General features: G+C 33.5%; 5 protein-coding genes across 5 annotated transcripts; 1 reads left to right on the forward strand and 4 right to left on the reverse strand.

Moving 5' to 3' along the window:
- Positions 1-114: 114 nt before the first annotated feature.
- LOC105795432 (auxin-responsive protein SAUR67) lies at positions 115-875 on the reverse strand. Its single transcript, XM_012625049.2, has one exon. The coding sequence runs from the start codon at positions 621-623 to the stop codon at positions 210-212; it is 414 nt and encodes a 137-aa protein (XP_012480503.1). The 5' UTR covers positions 624-875; the 3' UTR covers positions 115-209.
- A 1,323-nt stretch (positions 876-2,198) lies between these two features.
- LOC105796047 (auxin-responsive protein SAUR67-like) lies at positions 2,199-3,686 on the reverse strand. The gene has a single exon (XM_052628764.1). The coding sequence runs from the start codon at positions 2,706-2,708 to the stop codon at positions 2,295-2,297; it is 414 nt and encodes a 137-aa protein (XP_052484724.1). The 5' UTR covers positions 2,709-3,686; the 3' UTR covers positions 2,199-2,294.
- A 904-nt stretch (positions 3,687-4,590) lies between these two features.
- LOC128032035 (auxin-responsive protein SAUR62-like) lies at positions 4,591-5,361 on the reverse strand. Its single transcript, XM_052628763.1, has one exon. The coding sequence runs from the start codon at positions 5,317-5,319 to the stop codon at positions 4,693-4,695; it is 627 nt and encodes a 208-aa protein (XP_052484723.1). The 5' UTR covers positions 5,320-5,361; the 3' UTR covers positions 4,591-4,692.
- A 2,978-nt stretch (positions 5,362-8,339) lies between these two features.
- LOC105795435 (pectinesterase) lies at positions 8,340-10,549 on the reverse strand. Its single transcript, XM_012625051.2, has 2 exons — positions 9,411-10,549; positions 8,340-9,182 (listed from the first exon to the last, which is right to left on the reverse strand). Exons 1-2 carry the CDS (start codon positions 10,384-10,386, stop codon positions 8,476-8,478), a joined length of 1,683 nt encoding a protein of 560 aa, XP_012480505.1. The 5' UTR covers positions 10,387-10,549; the 3' UTR covers positions 8,340-8,475.
- Positions 10,550-19,950: 9,401 nt separating this feature from the next.
- On the forward strand, positions 19,951-25,835 carry LOC105795436 (alanine--tRNA ligase, chloroplastic/mitochondrial). The gene is made up of 13 exons (XM_012625052.2): positions 19,951-20,155; positions 20,768-20,869; positions 20,955-21,163; positions 21,506-21,684; positions 21,810-21,888; positions 22,106-22,240; positions 22,388-22,537; positions 22,654-22,764; positions 22,879-23,796; positions 23,902-24,174; positions 24,446-24,655; positions 24,899-25,056; positions 25,153-25,835. The coding sequence occupies exons 1-13, from the start codon at positions 20,017-20,019 to the stop codon at positions 25,487-25,489; spliced, it is 3,000 nt and encodes a 999-aa protein (XP_012480506.1). The 5' UTR covers positions 19,951-20,016; the 3' UTR covers positions 25,490-25,835.
- The last annotated feature ends 486 nt before the right edge of the window (positions 25,836-26,321 follow it).

The raw sequence follows: 26,321 nt of genomic DNA on the forward strand, positions 1-26,321 counted from the left end.
AAAGGCCCAAACAATGGATTCGGTGCAGCAGTCATATAGGAATATGTCGGATTCTGTTGTTCAAGTCGAAGTGCAGGTAAAAGAACAACTGCCATGGAAGCAGACAACTAAATATGAAACGAAAACCGTAAGTTTTCTCATTATGTATATTTGCTAATGTACAATGGTGTTAACTGCTATAGTATACAAAACTGAAAACAAAATTGGCTTTAGAAACTCCAAATTGGTAACTGTTGGTTTGTTTCTTGCTGATTGAGATTCAATGATGATGAGCAATGGCCAGTAACTATAGACATAATCAATGCTTTCTCCACTTCTTTACTTGCTTTCCTTTTGATCAATTCAATTGCATACTCCATGAAGGTTGAATCAAAGGGCAATTTAAGGTGTCCGTTGCTTGGAATTCCGAACTCTTCTTCTGCCAAGTTGAACAACTCCATCACTATTTCGTTCTTCAGATATTCCAAAGGAAGCATAAAGCGCTTCTCATCAGCGCTATACACCACAAAGTGACCCTCCTCCACCATTGATGATGTGTTCGAGAATGTGATCCTTTTTCTCTTAATTGCTGCCAATTTTTGCCATTTCCTTGCCAGTTTAATAAGCTTCCTTGCACAGATCATTTTGTTTGCTTTCTTAAACAAGGGAGAATGTTTAGTAGGACAAGAGAAGGAAGAGAATCTAAAAGATCTTAGGAAACTGAAAAAGCTTTTCTTGTGCTGGGCTGATGAAAATTGAATATGGATGAAAACATATATATAGATGCACAAAAGTTCCAAAAGCAGTGCTTTGAATGAATCAACTAGATGTAGGAGGCAAAACCATGTGGTTGGAAAATATGATCCATCACTTGGGAAGTGGCCAGTTGGGCATGTCTGGAAGGTAATGCAAGTGCCCCAATGACCTACATGTTCTGGATATATTACTTAACAAGAAAAGCAAAAAAATGTGGTTCTAGTTTGCTTAACTCTGGATTGATAGGTTTTTATGATTTCTGGAACAGGATTTGCCCCCCAAAGGACTATACTTAGGTTGAAATGTCTTTATCTCCAGGCTGTTATGCTTTTAGATATATCATATAGAAATCTACTTCACATTGTTTTGTCTGTTGATGGCTTGAAGAGATTGCTAACATCAGTGGTCTTTACTTTGTAGTACTGAAGGTTTTGAATTGTGGGGTCAAATATGGGAGCATTTTACTTCAATCCACTGTCCAGACATTAAGCTTCCATCTACTTCAGCTGCTTTTACTTGATGACTACTGTGATTGGTTAGACACAAAAATGATCCAAAGGAGGTCCTTTGAATTAAGGAACTCAATGTAGGGACTCAAGGGAAGCCAAACCATGTGGTTATAAATTGTGGCATCTGCAAGTGCAAGACCAGCATTGCAGTACCCTACATGTCCTGGATAATATTACCTAATGAGAAAAAAATTGTGGGTCTAGTTTAGTGAACCCTGGATTGATGGGTTATGCAAGTCGAATCAGGAGTTGCTCCCAAATAACTCTACTTTGTGTAAATGCCTTTATTTCCAGGCTGTAAAACTTCAGCTGCTTTTACTGGATAAATATTGCGAGTGCTTACACATAAAAAAAGGTATCCAACTTCTGACTGAGATGATATCTTTTGCAACTAAGCTAATAAGAATCTTTGTGCTAACCATGCTTGTTTTCTCAGTGACTAATGGATGGAAGTTGTATAAATTAGAAGAGAGAAAGGGTATTGTTTTCGTGCTTAAGTGAAGGAACTGATGGGGGTATTTATAAAGCACAACAGAAGCAAAAAAACTCACAAAGTTGTGAGCCTTTTTTCTTGTGCCGTTAATCTCTATGCAACAGCGTGTGATTACTTCCATTGATATAAATATTTGGATAAACATGTTTGCATATGTTTGGCAACCAAACAAGACTTTGGGGTGGGGTCCTCTTTCTTCTCGTCTTCCTTTGGGTTTAAAGACATACCAAGTTCTACATGTACTCCCAGGGCCTAATCCAATGGAGACCCAGTTTCAGAAATCCATTAGTTGCTTCATCCATACCCACCAAGGTGGATTTGGGTCTTATGTTTTCTCAGAAAAGGCCCAAACAATGGATTCGGTGCAGCAGTCATATAGGAATATGTAGGATTCTTGTTGTTCATGTCATACTCATAGTGCAGGTAAAAGAACAACTGCCATAGAAGCAGACAACTAAATATGAAACGAAAACCGTGAGTTTTCTCATTATGTATATATGTTAATGTACAATGGTATTAACTGCTACAGTATACAAAACTGAAAACAAAATTTGGCTTTAGAAACTCCATATTGGTAACTGTTGGCATGTTTCTTGCCGATAGAGATTCAATGATGATGAGCAATGGCCAGTAACTATAGACATAATCAATGCTTTCTCCACTTCTTTACTTGCTTTCCTTTTGATCAATTCAATTGCATACTCCATGAAGGTTGAATCAAAGGGCAGTTTAAGGTGTCCATTTCTTGGAATTCCAAACTCTTCTTCTGCCAAGTTGAACAACTCCATCACTATTTCGTTCTTCAGATATTCCAAAGGAAGCATAAAGCGCTTCTCATCAGCGCTATACACCACAAAGTGACCCTTCTCCACCATTGATGATGTGTTCGAGAATGTGATCCTTTTTCTCTTAATCGCTGCCAATTTTTGCCATTTCCTTGCCAGTTTAACAAGCTTCCTTGCACTGATCATTTTGTTTGCTTTCTTAAACAAGGGAGAATGTTTAGTAGGACAAGAGAAGGAAGAGAATCTAAAAGATCTTAGGAAACTGAAAAAGCTTTTCTTGTGCTGGGCTGATGAAAATTGAAAATGGATGAAAACATATATATAGATGCACAAAAGTTCCAAAAGCAGTGCTTTGAATGAATCAACTAGATGTAGGAGGCAAAACCATGTGTTTGGAAAATATGATCCATCACTTGGGAAGTGGCCAGTTGGGCATGTCTGGAAGGTAAGGGAAGTGCTCCAATGACCTACATGTTCTGGATATATTACATAAGTAGAAAAGAAAAAAATGTGGTTCTAGTTTACTTTAACTCTGGATTGATGGGTTTTTATGATTTCTGGAATAGGACTTGCCCCCCAAAGGACTATACTTAGGTTGAAATGTCTTTATCTCCAGGCTGTTATGCTTTTAGATATATCATATAGAAATCTACTTCACATTGTTTTGTCTGTTGATGGCTTCAAGAGATTTCTAACAGCAGTGGTCCTGGTCGTCATGTATACTTCGTAGTACTGAAGGTCTTGAACTGTGGGGTCAAATATGGTAGCATTTTACTTCAATCCACAACCCAGACAATAGGCTTCAATCTACTTCAGCTGCTTTTACTTGATAACTACTGTAATTGGTTAGCCAAAAAAATGTCCCAAAGGAAGTCCTTTGAATTAAGGAACTCAATCTAGGGACTCACGAAGCAAAACCATGTGGTTATAAATTGTGTCATCTACAAGTGCAAGACCAGGCATTGCAGTACCCCACATGTCCTGGATAATAATACATAATGAGAAAAAGTTTGTGGTTCTAGTTTAGTGAACCTTGGATTGATGGGTTATGCAAGTCTGAAACAGGAGTTTGTTGGGCATGAGGAGGAGCAAAGGAAGAAAACAGAGAGCACAGAACAATGACGCAAGATGCAAGAAATATTTTTACTTGCTCACAAATGTGCAGCAAGGGAGCTTATGGCTGATAGCTCATTTTTCTCATTCATTCAACTAGAAAAAACAATACATTTATAGTCAAATACATCACCAAATACTACCTACTACCACTAATCATACTTTGAAACAAGTAAAACTTAACTTGCACACAAGCTGATTATGTCAATCAGCACCTAAAAACATCAAAACAATACCAACTTAGTTCATTTTCAACTAAGTAGCTTAACAAAGTAACTAAACAACCTTGCTGTTACAGCAAGCATACATGCTGCAGCATGTTTACAAGCTGCATGCACTTAACCAAAAATATACAGCAGCATGGTTGGCCAATTTTCAACAGAGTTGCTCCCAAATGATTTTACTTTGTGTAAATGTCTTTATTTCCAGGCTGTTATGCTTTTGAATATCTCATATGATAATCTACTTTCACATTCATCTATCTTCTGTTAATGGCTCCAACATATTGCTAGCAACCGATTTTCGTACTTTCTGTACAGATGAAGATGTTCAATTGTGAGGTTGGATATGTTTGCGTTTTGCTTCCATGCCCAGATCATAGGATCTAAAGCTTATGTGTACAGTACGTCCTGCTCAACTAATATTAACTTTGCACATTAATCCACTTCAGCCAGCAAACCGTCAGCTGCTTTACACATTAGTGAGTTGCACCTCGACTTTTCAGGTTGGATCAAACAGGATTCGGGTCACACAACTCTAACATTATTTGGTGTGCTCTCCTTTGGTAATAAGATGATATAATTCCAAGGGTTCATATTGTGCTGGTTTGAGGATAAGACTAACCATCAGCAGGAAATACAGAAAGGGCTAGTGAAGAACTAGCTTATATTTACAGATTCCAATCTCAAATATATATTTGGGTATAACAGTTTTGTTTGGAGATAAATTGTTGATGTGATATTGTAGATAAAAAAATTTCTGATGTTTTGCATTGTATACGTTAATCTACAAAGGTGTGGGTCAATTACAAGATGCTAAAAGAAAAAGAAATTTTGCTTCAGATGCTCCATAATGGCAACTGTAGGCTCGTTTCTTGCTGATAAAGATATGACGATGAGCAACGGCCACTAGCTACGGACAAGATCAATGCTTTCTCCACGTCTTTACTTGGTTTCCTTTTGATCAAAGCTATTACATATTCCATAAAGGTTGCATCACAAGGCAAGATGAGAGCTTTATTGCCTGATAGACCAAACTCTTCTCCGGCCAAGTTGAATGCTTCCATGACTATTTCATTCTTGAGATATTCCAATGGAAGCACAAAGCGTTTCTGATCCACACTGTATACAACAAAATGGCCCTGCTCAACTGCTGTCGACGTGCTGCAACTGTTTGCGTCAGTATCTGAGGTGGCACTTGGTGATGTGATCCTCTTTCTCCTGATTGCAGCCATTTTTTGCCATTTTCTTGCTAAATTGATAAGCTTCTTAGCTCTGACCATCTTACTTTGCTCCAAGGTTAATAGGAAAGAACTCTGAAATGAAAGGAAAAAGAGGGAAGATTTAGGTCTTGAAACTCTTCTGGATATAAAGCAATGGAAATTTGAAGAATATATAACCAGAAGGTGAGAGACAGTCCCTTTAATGAATAGTACACTGCCGGTATTCATTGGAAACAAAGACATGTGGTAGGCAGATATGTGTAGTCTGCAAGGTGACCATGTTTGCTTTTATTGGATGATTAACCCCCAACAAAGTTGATCATATATAGAAGGTCATATATACATCTTTATGTAACTTCCAAGTGGTTTAACAACAATAAGGTCCAGTAATGAAAGTGGTCAAATGATCCACATGTTCAGGATTGATGAGTTTTTATAATTTCTGAAACAGATTTTGCCCCTAAAAGACTGTTTATCTCTAGGCTGTTATGCTTTTAAATTGTCTTGTGTCTAAATCTACTTTGCATTTATTTGTCTGTTAATTGCTTCAAGAGATTATGGGGTCAAATATAGGCTTAAATCTATTTGAGCTGCCTTTACCTGATAACTATTACAACTGGATAGACATAAAAAATATATGGTAAAAAGACCTCTTCAATTCCTCTCAATTTCGAATTGAGCAAATCAGTCCTTCTAAAAAAATCAAAGTAATTTATTTCCTATCAATTTCGAAGGTTAGAAATTAAGGACAATTAATCATGGAGTTAATGTTTTACATCGATTCTATATGACTTTGATTGGTATAATAACAATTTTAGCCCTCATTGTTTTTACATTCTATTAATTGGGTCCTAATTTAACAAATTTATCCTACCACATTTGTGTAAATGTATAAATGTTCAGGTTGAATTTATTGAATTTTCGTGATATTGGCTATGTATGCTTCCTCACAACCATCTTCTTCTAAGACAGGTAAATCTCTTGAAGATTTAGTTGAGCCTTTCGCTAATACAGCTCAATGTTTGCAGGCAAACATGGAGAACCACTTCCAGAACATAGAAAATCAAATCAATCAACTCAAGGTTTTAGTGTAGCAGATTAGAATCTCAAGAAGTTGACCAAGAGGTGGCCGCTCTCAAGGAATTAATGATCAACCTAATAGCGAAGAATCGAAGTCGTTCACGATAAAACCTCCTCTAGAAAGTTTCGCCAAACCCAAAAAGGATAAGGAGGAAATTCTTGAGACTTTTGATAAAGTCAAACAAAAAATAAAAGATGAAGATATGAGGGAAGAGGTTAAGGATCAAATAATAGTACAAGATGATAGTTATTTTGTTGAGACTATACACATTGATTTTATCTTTGCTCCAAATAACTTTGAACCTCACGAAAAATCGATAATAGTAGAATTTCTTCCACGAATTTTTAGTTTTAATACTCAATTTATTTTTAACCATTTTGCACTTTCTACAGGTTATGTCAAACAACCACCATCCCTTCAACTCAATCATGTGCTTTTAGTATATTGAAATTATAATTGGATTTGGGAATGGTTGGTTAAAGAATCAAAAGAGGATTAAAACTCTAAATTGCACCGACTTCTAATTTGTGCCTAATGTTTGATTTTATTAAGTTAAGGCGTTATTCGAATCTTTCGGTGGCAATAGTTAAGAATGTTTAGTCAAAGAAGTTAAACAAAGATGCTCACAGAGAGGCAACTCCGTGGTTAAATAATATTTATTTATTCATTGCATTGCATATAGAATGCATCTTTAGGATGCATGTGCATTTGCATTTTCATGTGCATTAGTGTGATAAATGCTCATTATTCATATATTTTGGACCCTTATTGTTTCACTTTTCATTTCTCATCAAGTAAAATATTTTAATTTTATTTGCATGTTTAGTGTCACATGTGCATAAATTAACATTTTATCCTAATTTTATATGATTTAGTATTATTAATTAATTTAGTGTTTCATGACTTTAATTAGGTGCATATGAACTTAGGTTACAAGTTTGAGAACCAATGGAAGTGAAACTAATGAGCAAAAATGAGAAGTTTAAAATTTTATATTTGATATTATATCCTATATTTGATCTCAAAGTCGTTTTGTTCAGTTTAGTCGTTTTTCTATATTTCTTCGAAATCAAGTGTAACAAAAGAAAAGTTTCTACAATATATCAATGGAGCAACTTTGGAAATTTGGTGAGATCGTTTCAATTTGTTATTTGATTTCTGTTTCTCATTAAATTCTTGTTATAGTTGGACTTATTTGTTGAACACAAGGACAAGAAAGATAGATGTGATTGCGAAATCAATTTTTTAACTACAGTCAGAATCACCCCTACACATGGACTTATTTGTTTACTTGTTTCATTGGTATAACGATATTTCCAATTGCCGATTTGAGTTAAATATTTCTTTAAGTTGCATATTTATTTGTATTAATTTCATGCTTGAGGACAGGCATAGTTCAAGTGTGGGGGAATTTAATAAATGCGTAATTTTCTATTTATTTGTAATAATTTTTGCTTTGAATTATGCTATTTATGTTCTAAATTATATTATTTATACCAGTAATTTTACTTCGCTATTAGCATATTGAGTTTGAATAAAGGAAAAATCATTTTCTATGTTGCCAAGTGGTCTAGTTATCGTATATGAAATAAATGTTGATCCACGTGATATACGAAAGTGATGACCAACTAAGTTGTTGATGTATAATATAAATTATATGTATATATATATATATATATATATATATATATATATATATATATAAAATGGGGTCAATTGCAGAGCTAAGGACAGGTAGGGGCTTTGCCTCACTCCATCAAAAAATTGTAAGATTGTTTTATAGTTAATATATTGATAAAACTACATTTTAGCCCCCAAATATTTATAATTTACTTTTAATCTTCAAAAATAATTTTGACATTACCTTTATTGGAGATGTTTACTTTGTTAGACAACAACATATGTTGAACTTGTAAGGTTCTATCTAATACCTATCTATATATCTTTATACGCCATAGAATTTAAGAGAAATTCACGTGTCATATTTTTGTCCTCTTGTGTTTTTGGTGAACTATGATAATTGATGTTTCATTTCTATAAACAAAATTGATTTAGGGAAAAATTTTGGTTTTGACCAAACAAATGCATGTTATAAAAGCTGGTTCTCATAAAGTTTGTTGTATTTTTACACACAAAAAATTGTTATTAATAAACTTGATATCTGTGAAATTAATGAGCACTTGTTACTTTTATAAATCACAAGATGTGTCTCCATTTGATATTTATACATAATCAAAGAACACTATAGAAGTTCTTTTCTTATCTAAGTTTCTTCTATAGACAATTTCTCTTATTTAATTTATTGGACTATGTTGCCTTTAATATCTTAACGTAGTAGTGAAAGGAATACCAGTTGAAGGCAACCAATCCTCTTTACTCAAAAGGAATGACTGGATAGTGAAATTCATGGCAGCCGCTCTATCAATCTTGTGGTAACCCTTCCAATTAACCCTCGCATTAAGGTTAGCTCCAGGGCCACGGTTGTTATACTCAGCATAGTAAAGGGTTTCTTCAAAATTGACTTTGTCAAGTCCTTCAAATTGCATCCATCCTTCAGGCTTAATTAAGTCTCCCAATATGGACTCCATGATAACAGTTGTAGAAAATTTCTTCCATGGCCTGCCCAAATATGTTGCAAATTTGAACCTATCATTGAATAGTTTTTGCTCAGGGACAATCCTGCAGTTTTGGATCACTGTACCAGTATTCTCATCAATAAAGTCCTTGCCTTGTGCAGTTATTGTGTTGAATTGATTATCCATTGGCCTCCTCACAATGAGCAATGAGTTTTGGATAAAGGTGGGAGAGTCACCGAAGATGAAGTCAATGGTTCCAGAGATGATGCAATTGCGAAAAAACTGGCGATTTGCTTGATTATACAAGGTGTCTTGGTAGGCATCCATCCTGCAATTGAAGAAGGCTGACTTATCTGATTGAACACGAAGAGCCACTGCCTGGTGCTTTTTAGGACCAGCAGTGTTTTGGAATCTCATGGATTTGGCTATGAATCCATTTCCAATAGCAGCTGCACCATTAATATTTTGAAATTATATTAGTATAAAATAATTATTACAAATGAGAAGCATGATTAATTAATTTGCTTAAGATGTCTTTTGCAATGTTATAAGATTATATTTGGTTACTTTGTAATTATATGTTACTTATTTGGTTGTCCTATAAGACCTCTTTTCTATCAATCAAATAATTATCTTAATTGAGTTAGAAAAGAATGATCAAAGTCTTAGAAACTTACAGAAAGTGGCTGTTTGCCAAGTCGTAATTCCACCACCGCTTTTGACACCTTTGCTACCTGTGACAATAGTTTTTCTTGGGCCATCACCATACATAAGTATATTGGTGTATTGTTTGCCTACAGTGATGTACTCCTTATAGATTCCAGCCTTGATATAAATCACATATCGGACATTGGAGTTCTTGGGAGCGGCAGCTAGAGCTGCAGCAATGGTCTTGAATTGGCCACTACCATCCTTGGCCACTACAACATTCGGTTTCAAGTTATTGTTATCAATCTTAGCCAAAAGATGACGGTCTTTAGCTGAGAACCATGGGGGATAACCATTTTTCTCGGCAAAAAGAAGTTTACGGGTATTAGTAATATTGAATTGGATGCCAAATTTGGGAAGAATGTATACCAATTTTGTTACAATTGTCAAGGCATTGCATGTGAGTTCACTAGCATCAACAATACCTTTTTGTAAAGTTCCTTTCATGTCGTCATCATGTTCAAAACCATCCAAGCATGATTGTTGGTATGATATAACAGCACTCAACCAGGTTCTAAGATCGTTTATACGGTCATTAATGTTGCGCAGTTCATTACTAGTGACGTTAGAGTATGATGCTTGAAGTGAATCTATGGCATAGTTCATCATATCCTTACAATCATCTAAGGCCATCTTTGTAAGGCTATTGTTCTTGACCTGAACAATCAAGGAGTCAGAATAGTTGATAAACTTCTTGACTGCTTCCTCAGCATCTAAAATAGCTTTGGCAATGAACTCTTTAGGATCAGTGCTATTAACTGACATAAGAGTTTTTTGGCATGATTTTTGGTAATAAGTAGATGAACAAAAGATGGAAACTTTCTTCATTGTTGGTGACAATTTTTCCTCATCATTGCTAGTCTGTTGAAATGTGATAGTAATTCCTATAATGACTCCCACCACAATAATAAGCGAAACCCCAGCAATAATCACTTGCTTTGACATATTTGTTATTTTTTTCTTTGTTGGTTTAATGAATATGATATTTCTACTTCGGGATGCTCATGGAGAGAACTATCTGATAGCAAAATATATGATTCCCAAAAGAAATAAGGAAGGAGAAAACTTTTTTAAAGAATGAAACTTTTCTTCCCTTAAACTTTTTTAAGGGATGAAACTTTCCTTCCCTTCCCTTTCTTTCAATTTGTATTTGTTTTTGTTGTGTGATGAAATTCATTATGCATGGCAATGGGTTTTATAGCAAGTGAGACCTTCTAGAATTAAAGTTCTTTACATAGAAAGAGAATACACATTCCTAGATTGTTGTGGATAGGTTATAACGTAGTAGTTTTTGACAAAGTGTTTTAAAAATTAATGGTTATCATTAAATTTAAACAAAGAAAATTTGGGATTGCTTTTTGTTTAAGTAACAAATTTGTTCACCTTACACCTTTTTTGTATAATCTGTTTTGGATGTTTTTTTTTCTCAAGAAAAACAAGTTTAATTAAGAGAAATGACAAAAGATAAACAAACTAACCGTATAACAAGAAACATAATACCGAAAACCCACCAAAATTCACCATCGCAAAATAAAATTAAAACAAAATATTAATTCAACTGAGCTTCATCACCACCATGCTTTGAAAACTAAGGGATCCCTTATATAAAAAGTTGGCCAAAATGTATGTCAGCAAGTTTATCCCAACACTTAGGAAAGTGTCAACATAGTGTTGGACAAAGACGACCTTTATTTAAGGGTTACCTTGGGCATGCATATCTCGACTCTTATCAAAGAGTTGGTCAAAGCATATGTTGGCAAGTCTATCCCGACACTTAAGAAAGTGTCGGCCTAGAAAGTGTCGTCTTAGGCTTATTTTGTTGTAGTAGAACTATGCATCGTAACTTTCATGAGAGCATTTGCCATATATTTTTTTTAACTCTCCACACATTTGCCTCATCTGGACACTTATCGATCACCTTAAAAATAGAGTACATAAACCATGGCCTTAGATTTTTATGAAAAACCCTAGAGACGGTGGAAATTGAATTGGATTCAACATAAGTCTCGCTTTACATATCCAACCAAATTCAAAGAAGATATCTAAAGCAATTTTGATTGAATCAGCTCCCCCCTCATAGCCAAAAATAACAAACTTTGTTGCCCATCAAAATAAAAATAAAACTGCAAAAAAATAAAAGAAAAAGAGAGAGTCCAAATTACACAGTGTGTAATTGTTAAGAGTTAATTTTTTTTGGAATCAAAACTAAATTGGCACAATGTATAAATGACGATGGTTAAAGTTGATATTATACCAATATTAAAAGTTGTTAGGTTATCTTCCCGTTACAAATTTAACACTTGGTGACCAAAAAGGAAAAATTTAAATAATTTGGTAACCAAAAAAGAAATTTATTAATAGATGGGCGGCTACTAGTGTAGTTTACCATTTAAAAAAAGAGATACCTGAATAATATTCACATACCGGTACCAACATGTTTTGATGTACCGTTTCGGGTTTATCGATGCTTTTAAATATTTGTCATATATATATATTTATAATCTATTTTTTTAGTTTTTTAATCAATTATATATTATTTTTATAAAAAAATAAATTATATGTATTATATATGCAAATATATCTCAATTACATCCATATAAATATATTTATTTATAAATATAAGTTATAAAACTATTAATTAGGTTCAATAATTTAATTTAATAACATTTAATTTTAAATATAATTATAGAAAAATGAAAATGGTTAAGATAAAAAGAATTTAAAAATTAGTTTAAAATATCAAAATTCTGTATCATACAAATATATTTGTATGCACAGTTACAAGCCAGTACTGACTGGAACAGGCCGACACACACCGAAATGGTTGAAATGTACTAGAATTTTGACCAAAATGGAACATACATTACTTGGTACCAATTTAGGATTGGTATGATATGTACCGGCCGATACGACCAATATCGGTACGGTACCAACTATCATGATTCACATTATTGTAGAATATAAATAGGTCAAATTCTACTATTAGTCCTTAAACTATGTATAAGTAGCAGATTTAGTTCAGATACTCTAATTTGGTCAATTTTAATCCCTGAATTTTTCAAAATTTGGAATTTTAGTATTTACCCAAATAGTAACACCTAAATTTGATATGTCAAGTTTTGCTATAAGTCTCGTACTATACATAAATTGTGAATATAGTTTTAGCTCTCCAATTTGATCAATTTTAGCCTCTATAATTTTTTCAAAAGTTGACATTTCAATCTAATAGCTATTAATTCATTAACTAAAATATCTGTTTTTTTATGACTATTATATGAAAATAGCAAGTTGATGTGAGAATACACGTGATAATAAGTTTGTCGCATATGAAAATATCATAATTTAACTTTATGGATTCAATGACTATCATATAAGTTCAAATTGAAATTTCAAAATTCAAAAAGTATACAAATAAAAAAATGTTCAAATTAAAATGCATAGGCTAGATTCTTCGATTATACACGACAAGAATAGCACAGAAACTAATAGTAAAATTCAAGGGCAAATTTGAGGGGTAGGTAGGGGCCCTGGCCCCCTTCAAATGAAAAATTGCTAATTAAGTCTCTTATAAGATGATTAAATTAAAAATTAATTTATGATAAAATTTCACTTTAGCCCCCCAAAATGAAAAAAAAATATCTTTAATCCCTTCAAAAATGATGAAATAATACATGAATACATTATAAAATAATGTTTTGATCTCTCAAAATTCTATTATTCAGTTCCACCCCTTAAAGAAATTTTGAATTCGCCTTTGGTAAAATTCAATGTTTAATAACCAAATCTGTGATTAGTCAAACCATTAATTCCCAATTCAACCATTGGTCTGATAATAATTAAACAAATAATTAAAAATTCATAAAAAGTTTAAAAAATATTTTTTACGAAAGTCGATTCAATTATCGATCTTTTTTGGTCTTGGTTTTCGTTTTCTACTGTAATAGTTCGCTTAGATACTGATTCAACAACTTTATTTGAACTAATATTAAACACATCATACTCGACCCGTAACAACCTGATATTTAGTGGTGTTGAAATAGTGGTTTGAGGCCACCAAATCCAGTAAGTTCGTAAATATTATTATTTAATATTACGAGTCAAATATGGTTTTAAAAAGGTTTTTAAATTGATAATTTGTGTTTTATAATAATAATTTAGGTCAAGTGATTTTAGAAAATGAGGTATCAAGGCCTCGTCTCTATAAACCAAGCCGTAAATGTGTCATTAAGGTAGTAATAAATTTTCGTTGAAAAATTTAACGTTTCGATAGTTAATTAATTAAAAATATGCAAAACTTGCTAATTATAATAATTAAGTGACTAAATGGTTTAATTAATAAATGAGGAGGACTTAATAAGAAATTATGCCTAAATTAAATGGATGAGGCGGCATATCAAGAAAAATATAAAATAAAAGGATTCAATGGTATAATTGTAAATTTGTTGAAATTAAAATAATATAAAAAGAAAAAGGTGAAAAAGATATCTTCTGTGGACATTTTATTTTCATTGACGAAAACCATGTGAGTTTAACTTGGAGGTTCTGTCATTTTATATTCTTGTATGTAAGTTCAATTTAGTCTTTTTTCTTATAATTTTTATGTTTTTGAGATTGTTACAATTAGGTTCAACTAAACATTACCTTTGTTTTTTATTTTGTTAAAGATCTTGGATGTTGCAATTGATGAATCTATATGATTTTTTATGTTAAATGATGAATTTGAGATATTAGTTTTAATTAAAAGTATTTTATTAAGTGATTTTTGATGAATTTTCCAATTAGGGACTAAATTGTTGAAATGGTAAAAATACAAGAGTTTGTTGTGAATTTATTGCAAAATGGGTTGTATTGAATTCCATTAATATTTTTAGCTTGAATTTGTATTAAAAATGGTTAATTTATGTGTTTTGAGTTTAGGGACTAAATTGAATAAAAGTAAAATTTTAGGGTAATTTTGTCAAAATGTCAAAGATGAACATATTGCATGAAATAGATTTTTATCATCTAAATTAATAAATTGAATGAAATTGTTAATTTAGATCAAGATTGAGAGGAAAATAGAGGAAAATGAAAAATTATCGAAATGCCCCTAAATATTAGTATTTCTGCAATTTAGCCAAGTAAGTTCGTGTAACTAAATTGTATATTTATATGTTTGAATTGAATGTTGTTACGTAAATTGTGTAATTGCTATGTATGAATATTGATCACATATCCAAAAAATATATGACAAGTATTAAGTATCGTTTAAACAAATGAAATTCGATAGATACAGGGTTCCCAATATATGGCTCTCACGAGCTTCCCGTTAATAGCTCTTCGGAGCATCTCGAATGGTTGTGTTCCTGCATGTGTTGCGGACACACCACAACTCAAAAGAGCGTTCTGATATTAGCTCTCATTAGCATCCCGTTATATAGTTCTTGCAAGCTTCTTGTTAATAGCTCTTTGGAGCATCCCGATTGTTTGTGATCCTACATGTGTTGCGGACACACCGAAACTATTATGAGCGTCCCGATAAGGGCTTTTCAGAGCTTCCCGATTAAAGGCTCTTTCATGAGCTTCCCGATTAATTAGCTCTTCGAAGCTTCCCGATATTGGCTCGCTTGAACCTTTCTGAAATTGGCTCGTATGAGCTTCTCGTTAATGGTTCTTCGAAGCTTTCCGTTACATGGCTCACATGAGCTTCTCATTATATGGCTCGAAACAGCTTTCCGTTAAGTGCTCGTATAAGCATTCCCGAATATGAATTGACGGATTACAGTTTTGTACACTATATTTGTACTACCTATGTATCTATCGACATTTTAAATGGTTTAACGGGCAAAGTTTTGATATGAGATAACATGAGTTCGAAATGAACTATTACGGTATATACCTGAAATACATGGAAATGATATTTATTTCATATATTGAAACATGACATGGAAAATACATGTACATGAAGCTTGCCTGATAATTATGTATATTCATGATTATGAACTGTTATTAGAATAAATATACAAGAAATTCATGAAAATGATGGTACATGAAATATTGATATAATGAAATGAATGATATATGTTTATGAAGAAACGGCAAGAGAATGATATGTATCATGACATGTACATATGTGACTATCTTTGATATGTTGATACAAGGAAATTAGGTATGTTGAGACTAGTAATAAACTCAAGTGTGACATGTTGAGAAAATAAGTTTATCAATGTTGAATTTATATGTAATATGTGCAAGTACGCTAACTAGTGTTGTTGCTTGATGCTTACGCAAGTGCCAAGCTATTGGTTGAATGGTTATATGTTTATTTATATGATGTATTGAATTGGTAAGTATTTAAGTGAAAATATGCTAGTGCTCATGAAAGAGTGGTAAGGTTTAAATTATGCAATTTCTTATGAAATGACTTATCATGTGATCAATTTGAAAAAGGCTTTGGTTAAATGCACTAGCTTATGACCATGGTTGAATGATATGTTTATGACTTGTGTGTCATGGATATAGAATAAGTGTGGAAAGTAAAGAACTACAAATGAAAATAAAGAAATTTTGAAAAGTTAAAGTTATATAAAATCCTACTAAGCTTGGAATAATATGTATAAGTGATGCTGTGGATTTATTCACCTTGTGAGTTCATGAATATAGCTTCATGAGTATTGTGGTATCAATATTGGATTATTCTTGATATGTATAGATTTCATATTTGAAATGAATTAATATGATTAAAGATTACACGAGCTTACTAAGCATTCATTGCTTACATATTTGTTTTTATTTACTCTGTAGATTATCGGAAGCTCGAATGGGTTGGAAGCTTGTTGGAGTTATATCACACTATCAATTGGTTCTATCGGTAATTTTGGATGATTTGATTCTGGTTATAATGACATGTATAAGTTAATTTGGCCAATGTTGGCTTATTAATGTTTTGTTATATCTAGTCACAGGGATGGCTTGTGATGAACATGTTTTGATGTGCATATGAAAGGCTATATCATGTTAGATGTGAGTGTTTGGTATACTTGAATTATGATAATCTTATAGGTATGTTAATACTTAGTACAAGTATGCATACATGTGAATTTGGTCAATTTGATAGTTTTGAATACTAGAGTATTTGTGATGATCATATATGTATAAAACTTAGTTTTAGCTTGATTTGAATACTATATGATGTGAAATATCCGTTTACTTGATCTATAGATTTCAGTGATGCTCCATAACTCTGTTCCGATGACGGATACAGGTTAGGGGTGTTACACGACCCGACCGCCGGGTCCAAGCTACAGGATGTCACATTCGTTGTTGAAACAACTACAATCAACTATATTCCAATTCTATTATTAAACATTCATATACAAGTGTTACATGCATCAAACAAGAAATAGTCATTTCTAGGTCAAGTACGAGTTTATGAAAGCTCAATACCATCCCGAGGTCGAATGAGGGCTAAACTACAAAATTTTCAAAACTTCTCAGGTGGATGTCGACTTCCAGGGCTTGGTGTTGCGAATTTGGAGACAATAGTCAAGCTTCCAACCCGAGTACCAATTTTTAAAGTTTTCAAAATAAAATAAAGTCGATGTTGCGACGTGATAACCTGATGTCGCGATATTCACGGTGTGAAGTCGCGACTTCATAGGCAAACCACTAAGTCTCTATTTTCCATTGATATCAACCTAGCATGGAACAACAATGTTTGGCCTGAAGGCTCCAATCACCCATTCAACATCAATAAACATGATCAATATACAACTGCCAAACCATTCATTTCTATGCACAGTTAAAACCATTTTCATATATTCACAATCCATTTAGAAAACTTGACCATTTGTAACATTAAACAAGGTATTTCTAGTTACATGCCACTTAATAAAAATGGAAGGAGTTATATAAATTTAGTTGAGTCGAAAATGATAGTTCGAATGCTGACTTTACTTCCCGGGGCCTCAAATATTACCTATACCTACGCACGAAACAAATAACTTGTACACTAAGCGATAAAGCTCAGTGGTACTTTCATTATTAAAGATAACATAGCATAAGTCACATGGCCATGTGCCCAGCCCGTGTGACTCTTGAAATATGCTCTTTTTGTCTGATTTTTGCTCGTTTTTCACTTCTTTTGCTCTCAAATACTCACCTAAGTATAGAAACGTGAATTCAAAGGATTAGGAGCATAAAGTTCACCAATTTGCATAAATAATCATCCAAAAACGCATTAAGAACTGAATTAAAACATCTTACTTTCATCACTTATCAATAAGTTAATAATAGCAATTTAACATAATGCATATAATCCAAATGTCTACCAATACATATTCCCAATTGCAACACAATTACATGACCATTTCCACATGAAAGGATAAATGTATCAAGTGTCAAACCAATTCAACTTTCAATGCAATAGAGTGATCAACCCAATTACATATACCAAAACCTATCTTAAAGCCTTTTAGCTATCAATACCAATCCATAATTCAAACATTTATAACCTTAACATTTTGACATTCATTCCCATATTCATGTTTCATCAATAGACCATTTAACATACCATTTGAAACCTTTTTTGGTGTCTATTGACTCATTCGCATACATTTCGACCCCCAAGGCCTGTTTTCAACTATTATGCATAATAGGTTGTGTATGTTTTTCTTAATTCATAGTCTATATACATGAATGAAATCAATTCCATAGTATTACCAATTTCATTTTTGGTATCACATATCAATTTACAATTTATAACCCCTATTAACCTGACTCTAACTTGGACTCGGATGGATACACAGATTGTCCAACCAACACAACAGCTGGCACCGAAGTGCGTCATCGGATAAACCAGAGTAGGAAAAACTAACACATAAAGTGCATATTGGCACACGAAGCTTATACTGATGCATGATGCGCATTTTGGCACACAAAGTGCATCCTGGCACACGAGGTGCATCCTGACGCATAAGCACATAGGCTCATACACAATTCAATCCTATGATATGCCAACTATATCCGACTCAGCCTAACTAGTTAGTAGGGTACTAATGTTCAATCCCAATTTACAATTCGGTACATAAACCATTTCTCAATCATATTCATAAACACAATCTAATTCGTTGTTTATATATATGTATTTCATATTAAACAACATATTTCTATCCAAATTTCCAATTCACATATCATAATTCAAGTAATTCATGCCATTTTCCATTTTATTCATTTTAGTCCTTCATATAAATATCCCATATCAATCTTATTTAAAGCAATTTATACTATCACCATATGCTCACCTCAATGATCATTCATTCAATAAACATGCATATGCAAACAAGTATTTCTATCTCAAATTATAAGAGTACAAATCAAGATTTCGCGTCACTCATCAATAACTTTCGCTTTTCTCTCTAAGGTTCCGCGTCGACGTTAGTTACGTGCAGTCACAAAACATAAAACACTATCAATTTTCATGTAATTCACAATCAAATACTAGATCAAGCATATTTTGTAATTTATTCAATTTAGTCCCTAAACTCGAGGCAATTATAACTTTCGGTATAGAGCTTCAGACTAAAATTCGATTTCACATTTATTCATTAGGGACCTTATACTTTCTATTCCTACCACAATTTCATAACATGTTTGTATTTTATTCAATTTGATCCATAATGTAACAAAACTAGCAATCAAGCTTGTTAAACTTTACAGTTTAGTCTTTTTTATAATTTAAGTTTAATTTTTATCAATTTCACACCTAATTCATCCAATTCTCAACAATGACAACTTATCAAAATTTCACCAATTGAACAAATTATTACATGGGCTAACTAAATCAAGCTCCCATGATTTAATTTTCATAAAAATAAAAAAAAATGACTAAAGACTTACTTGAAATAAGTGACCAAATGAAAAACTAGGTTTCAAAGCTTTCTTCTCTTTGGCTACATTGGTAGACAGTTAACGTGGAGACGATGACCACTTCTTTCCACTTAGTTTTGGTTTATATAGTATAGTTTAATTATAATTAAACTTAATCAATTAAATCTTAATCATCAATTAACTAAATATAATGTCATGCATCATCATTATCCACTATTACCTATTTAAAATTGATTTATTAACCATTTTAATTTCTTAGATAATTGTTATTTAAGTCCCCCAAGCAATTTTTAATTAAAACTCTATAATAATTAAACTTTTATAATTTAATCTCTGAACATTAATTATCCACATTTTCGACTAAATTATTTAACTAAATTTTAATATATCTATATAATAATTTTGTGAATATCCCTATCAAATATTTACGAATTATGTTTATAGAAACGAGATTTCAAAACTTATTTCTTAACATCACTGAAAACCGAATTATTATAAATATACTAATTAATTTCAGATCCACCAGATTTTCCATTCCGGTTCCGGTAAAACTTGACCTGACCTTATGTTACGAAATAAATAATATGTGGCTGTCTGAAAAAAGCTTATCTTTCCAACTAACATGTTTAGTGCAACGTATTTAAACGCCCACTTCCAGAAAACAAAACCGACACGGGGGATATTATCTCAAAAACAGAGGGAGGGGCTATGGCTGCCCTGAAACTGCCTCACTCTCCACGCCTAATTCAAGGACGCCAATCTCTCGTTCCTTTTCCTGCATCCACCATGTTGTTTCCAATACCGCCTTCTTCGCCCCTTTCCAATTACAGTTTTGCCACTTCATCTGGTAAAAGTTTCCTTCTTTTTTCTTCTTCTTTTCACTGTTCTTCGTTATACAAGCAATTTTATTGATAAAGTACACACTTTGAACTATATTTTACTTCATTAGACAGAACCCAAGTGAGCAAAATAGTTAATTTCTTGCCTTCTCTCCTTGACTTGTAATTTATCTTTTCCATTCAGTTCATAATTGGGAAAAAAATAATGCCAAATTTACTCATTTTTTTAATGCAAATTAGTGAAATTTAGATGTAGTTGGGTTTTTATATACCGAGATTACTTATTTGAATGGTGAAATTTTCTGATATTTAGTTTAACTTAACTTTACATTTTCTTATTCGGATGGGGATTTCAGTTTAAGCAGGGAGATGGACTTTTTCAAAATGGGAAAAGAATGGTTCATTGTATATGCATTACTGAGAATTTTCTCTTTTTTCTTCTAGAATTTTAGTATTTTGAGCTCTTTCAACTTTATGTGTTTGGTTTCTTGGAATCTACTTTTGCATATGTAATTTTATTCTTCCATTGATTTTCTCTTTGCTAAGTGATGCATTATATATCTTTTAGGATTAGGCATTAATTCCTAGATATTTGTGTAATTGTGTTCAAGTAAATGCAGGCTTTCTTACAAGAACGTTGGCCCTTTTCTCTCCTGGCATAGTGGCGTGTAAAAGTAGTTCTTTGAGAGGAGTTCGGGGCAATCAGTCGAGAATTAGATCAGGTTACTATACTTAATCATCTATTCTTTCAGTCATGCTTTAGTTTTCTTTATCAGTGGATATAGTAGTTACCATGTGAATTTTCAGCATCGGTACAGCGCGTAGCTGAGGAATTGATGGAGGATCAATCAAAGTATTCTCTTTTCAGTGGGGATTCTATTCGCCAGCGATTTCTTGATTTTTATGCTTCTCGTGATCACAAGATTCTTCCTAGTGCTTCTCTTGTGCCAGATGACCCAACAGTCCTACTAACAATTGCAGGAATGCTTCCTTTCAAGCCAATATTCCTTGGGAAGGTTATATATGAGATTCTTAATGAATCTACTGATTGCACCTTTACTCAAGCTTTGCCTTTTCCTAGTAATTGTTAAGATTACGCTGCTTTTATGTATTATTAGTTACATGGTATATGGAACTATTATTTAAAATTTTTTTTAAATGGTTCTTCACTTATTGTGAAAAGCTTTAATTATATGTTTGTAGCTAATTGATCATCTTTAGAAAAGCATCATGACATCGTTGTCAATTATAAGTTTGCTAAATGGTAAAGATAGCACTTAAATTAGTGTGTTAAAAGTAAGTTGACATTATTTTGATTGTTAGGCTTTGATGTGATGTAACTAGCTCTTTATATTTAGATTCCTAGACAAGTACCTCGTGCTACTACTGCACAAAGGTGTATACGCACAAACGATGTGGAGAATGTTGGCAGAACAGCAAGGCATCATACATTTTTTGAAATGCTAGGCAATTTCTCCTTTGGTGATTACTTTAAGAAGGAAGCAATTCAATGGTCATGGGAGCTTTCCACCAAGGAGTAAGCATGAATTTAGTTTTGTTTTCTGAATGCCAAATTTTAGTATTGTTTTTCTCTAGCATGGTGGTTCCTTATCACACATTCGTTTTCTTCCATTTGAAAATGAAAGTTGTTTGTGCTTACAGATTTCAGTTGCCACCTGAAAGATTATGGATAAGTGTGTATGAGGATGATGACGAAGCTTTTGAAATATGGCACAAGGAGGTAATCCAAGATGCACTTTAGCACTTGTTAGAGTTTTGCTTTCATGAATGTTCTGCTTTTAGATGTGCCTTCTCTCTATATAAGTTCCCTTGATTGGTCAATGTGTCTTTTCCATCGTGCCTAGTGTTCGAGAAGCTACATTTTTATTTTTGAATGATTTAGACATAATATTTTTCATGTTATGTTAAATGATTTTGATGATACAAGCTCTCATCAGGTGGGTGTTCCTGTTGACCATATAAAAAGAATGGGTGCAGACGACAACTTTTGGATGAGTGGTGCTACTGGTCCCTGCGGTCCATGTTCTGAGATTTATTATGATTTTCATCCAGAGAGGGGAACTGCTGATGTGGTTGGTACTTACTCGCTTCAAACAATTCTTTTATTTCTTTCAGTTGGGTAGGGGGTTATTCAGGTTCTGTCCAGGCATTGGTCAGGTTACTCATAGGTTTCTCATTCCAGTTTTCTTTTTCCCTTAACCTGGATGAGTAATATGCAGGATCTTGGGGATGACACAAGATTTATAGAGTTCTACAATCTTGTATTCATGGAATACAATAAAAAAGATGATGGAACACTCGAGCCCTTAAAGCAAAAGAACATAGATACTGGTCTTGGCTTGGAGCGTATGGCCCGTATTCTTCAAAAGGTATTTATGATTTTTTTTTCATGTCAAACTAAAATTATATTTTACTGAAGGTATGCCTCATTTGCAAGGTTATATGCTTTGAAATTAAAGATGATATTTTTTCCCCTTTTTTGCAGGTTCCAAACAACTATGAGACTGACTTGATTTACCCCATTATAGAAAAGGCATCAGCACTGGCTAATATCTCATATCCTTTGGCAGATGAGCAAACAAAATTGAAATTAAAGGTAAAAGTTTCAGTTTGCTTGCTATAATTTTTGTTAGATTTAAGATATTTTGGCAAATAAAGTTTCTTAATTTGTTTCATGGTCTCAGTGTTTAAAATTTTCTATTGCTTTTAGGTTGTAGGAGATCATCTAAGGGCAATAGTGTATCTCATATCGGATGGTGTTTTGCCGTCAAATATTGGTAGAGGTTATGTGGTTCGACGGCTTATTAGAAGGGTTGTTCGAGCTGGCAGGTCCCTCGGTATAAAGGGAGAAAGAAGAGATAATCTTGAAGGAGCAGTTTTACCTATAATTGCAGAAAAAGTAATAGAATTAAGCACCCATATTGATCCGGATGTCAAGATTAAAGCGCCCCGTATTCTTGAGGAACTGAAGAAGGAAGAGCTTAATTTTGTGCAAACTCTAGAGAGAGGAGAAACTTTACTTGAAAAAATGTTAGCGGATGCATCATCAAATGCCGAGAAAAGTGGGACTGTGCCTTGCTTGTCTGGAAAAGATGCATTTCTTTTGTATGATACTTTTGGATTTCCAGTGGAGTTAACCACAGAAATTGCTGAAGAACAAGGCATTACTGTAGATATGAATGGTTTTGATATAGAGATGGAAAACCAAAGGCGCCTGTCTCGAGCTGCACACAATGTTGTTAAACTTGCAGTTGAAGATGGTACTAATCTTACGAATAATATAAACAAAACTGAATTTGTTGGATATGATACCCTTTCTACTCAAGCAGTAGTAGAAAGCCTCATGGTGAATGGGAGTCCTGTGATACAGGTTTCTGAAGGAAATGATATAGAGGTTTTGTTGAACAAAACACCATTTTATGCTGAATCCGGTGGTCAAATTGGAGATCATGGTTTTCTTTACGTTACCGGAGGTGAAAAGCAACAAACAGCTGTTGTCGAGATCAAGGATGTTCAAAAATCCTTAGGTGACTTATTTATTCATAAAGGGACTATCAAAGAGGGGTTTCTGGAAGTTGGCAGAGAAGTAGAAGCTGCCGTGGATGCAAAACTGAGACAGCAAGCAAAGGTACTAGCTTAATGCTTAATTGTGGCTTTATTTTTGTGTTAATTGATTTGGTCGTTTCATCTAACATAAACTATCTTAAGATGTTTTTTGTTCTTCTTCTTTCAGGTACATCATACGGCTACTCATTTGTTACAAGCCGCACTTAAGAAATTAATTAGCCAGGAAATATCACAAGCTGGTTCCTTAGTGGCTTTTGATCGCCTCAGGTTTGATTTCAACTATGGTCATGCCCTTACTGACACTCAAATTGAAGAGATTGAGCAACTGATCAATGGTTGGATTGAGGCTTCAACATCTCTTAAAACAAAAGTAATGCCCCTTAATGATGCGAAAGAAGCTGGTGCGATCGCAATGTTTGGGGAAAAATATGGCGAGCAGGTATGTATTTATTCTTCATTATACCAACTGACATTATCCATGCTTTGTTTAGCTTGTCTTGTGTTTGGGTTCATTGTACTTTTTGTTAAACTAGCAAAACAAATTAAACTTTGAATCATTTTCGGTTCATTCTTTAGACAATTGCTTGCCACTATATCCTAGCATTCTCTTTCTCACTATGATGTCTGAGCTAGAAACTTGAATGTTTACGTGCTCCGTGTCTGTTCTTGCTCATATAAATAGTTCTTCCTAATTTTATAATGCATTGCAGGTAAGAGTTGTGGAAGTTCCTGGTGTATCCATGGAACTTTGTGGTGGGACCCATGTCAGCAATACTTCTGAAATACGGGTCTTCAAAATAATCTCCGAGCAAGGGATTGCATCTGGAGTCAGGCGTATAGAAGCTGTTGCTGGTGAAGCATTTATTGAATATATCAATGTCAGGGAATCACAAATGAAGAATCTATGCTCCATGCTCAAGGTGAGTTCTCTTTTTATGCTTTTAACTTGAAACCTTCTCCCAATGTACTTCATCGTAAAAGATTAAAGCCCATGCAAAAAACTGATCTGATCTTGAAACGACAACAAGAAGCTTGGGTATGGCTTTTGGGTATAGCTTGGCTATTCTGATCTTCTCTCTTATCATGTAGAGCTTCTCTGTTTTGGAAAATGCCTGACTCGGCTGAACCTCTGATTTTGATGTTATTTAACTTCATCTTTGCAGGTGAAAGCTGAAGAAGTGACTACCAGGGTAGAAAAACTCTTAGAGGAGTTAAGAATGTCAAGAACTGAAGTTGCTAATTTGCGTACAAAAGCAGCCGAATATAAAGCACTAATGATTGCAAACAAAGCATTTGAAGTAGGAACTTCACAAAAGATAAGGTAATGTGTAATACTGTTTCAAAGATTTCAAATTTTGCTATTTAATGGAACTCATTTCTGACTTTTGTTCTTTGGCTTCTGAACATTTAACTCCAGGGTGCTAGTTGAGTCATTGGATGATGTGGATGCTGATTCACTAAAAGCTGCTGCCGAGAATTTAATCGATACACTGCAAGATCCTGCAGCTGTAATCTTAGGCTCCTGTCCAGATGAAGGGAAAGTTAGTTTAGTTGCTGCCTTCACACCAGCCGTGGTTGATCTTGGGATACAGGCGGGGAAGTTTATAGGCCCCATAGCTAAACTGTGTGGTGGAGGAGGTGGTGGCAGACCAAATTTTGCTCAAGCAGGTGGGAGGAAACCAGAGAATCTGCCGAGTGCCCTTGAAAAGGCACGGGAAGATATCATCTCAATTCTGTCCCAAAAAACAAGCTGAAATACTAACTTTTTACATGGTCAAATTACCTTCAAAAAGATCAAATGCTAGGATTCTGTGTCGATAAGTGCTTAGATATTTCAGAGGCCAATGAGAATGCCCTTGTATATGATCAATGGACTGGAAGGAAAAGACTGTACAGGTAATTTTACATTCTTTTTAAAGATGAATACCATAGCCAAAATTAAGTGGTTCATAGGAGAATATTGGTTCCCTTTATTAAATTACTTGAATAGTTTAGCTAATGCTAGGGTAAGTGATAAGTTGCACCATCATTGATGTTCATAGGCTGTCAGCCCTATTTTTGTTTTTATACTATCTTTGGCATTCCACTTTCATGCCTTAATTCTGCATTCTTTTTCTGGTTAAAGTAGGCTCTGCCTAATACAAATTTTTCAAGCGAAGTTACAATTGAATACTGTCTAGCTTTCTACGTGTAGCTGTCTTTGCACCATCATCAAGCACTATGTCTTGCAATGTGTACTTTAAATTTGTTTTGTATTGATATTGGTATCTACATGTTTTGGAGGTAAAAGTATTATGGAGGTTTCTGTATTAGAGTCAAATTGTATTTTGTTCCATCTACTTAAAAAAAGATAAATTAACCCCTATAAATTACTTCAAAAAACAAACCGGTCATTTTTGTTAAAGTTTAAATCTAATTTTGCTGTTTAAAACTGATATGGCCACGTGTACTTCATTTTGACTTATATGGATCAATTTTAAATAGTAAAAATAGATGAATTTTTAATAGAAAGATCAGTTTGCGCTTTAATCTAACATACATGGATTAATTTACTCATTTTTCGTAAAGATGAAAAATGTAATCTAA

Source organism: Gossypium raimondii, chromosome 3, assembly GCF_025698545.1.
Source record: "Gossypium raimondii isolate GPD5lz chromosome 3, ASM2569854v1, whole genome shotgun sequence".
Lineage (NCBI taxonomy): Eukaryota > Viridiplantae > Streptophyta > Magnoliopsida > Malvales > Malvaceae > Gossypium > Gossypium raimondii.

What these genes read in the sequence shown, in the direction of transcription:
- LOC105795432 (XM_012625049.2), bottom strand. Translation starts at nt 623, where the DNA reads ATGATCTGTGCAAGGAAGCTTATTAAACTGGCAAGGAAATGGCAAAAA.
- LOC105796047 (XM_052628764.1), bottom strand. Translation starts at nt 2,708, where the DNA reads ATGATCAGTGCAAGGAAGCTTGTTAAACTGGCAAGGAAATGGCAAAAA.
- LOC128032035 (XM_052628763.1), bottom strand. Translation starts at nt 5,319, where the DNA reads ATGTCTTTGTTTCCAATGAATACCGGCAGTGTACTATTCATTAAAGGG.
- LOC105795435 (XM_012625051.2), bottom strand. Translation starts at nt 10,386, where the DNA reads ATGTCAAAGCAAGTGATTATTGCTGGGGTTTCGCTTATTATTGTGGTG. An exon ending in TTGGCAAACAGCCACTTTCT is followed by an intron (nt 9,183 to 9,410) that starts GTAAGTTTCTAA and finishes TTAATGGTGCAG; the next exon opens with CTGCTATTGGAAATGGATTC.
- LOC105795436 (XM_012625052.2), top strand. Translation starts at nt 20,017, where the DNA reads ATGGCTGCCCTGAAACTGCCTCACTCTCCACGCCTAATTCAAGGACGC. An exon ending in TCAGTCGAGAATTAGATCAG is followed by an intron (nt 20,870 to 20,954) that starts GTTACTATACTT and finishes GTGAATTTTCAG; the next exon opens with CATCGGTACAGCGCGTAGCT. An exon ending in AACTGAGACAGCAAGCAAAG is followed by an intron (nt 23,797 to 23,901) that starts GTACTAGCTTAA and finishes TTCTTCTTTCAG; the next exon opens with GTACATCATACGGCTACTCA.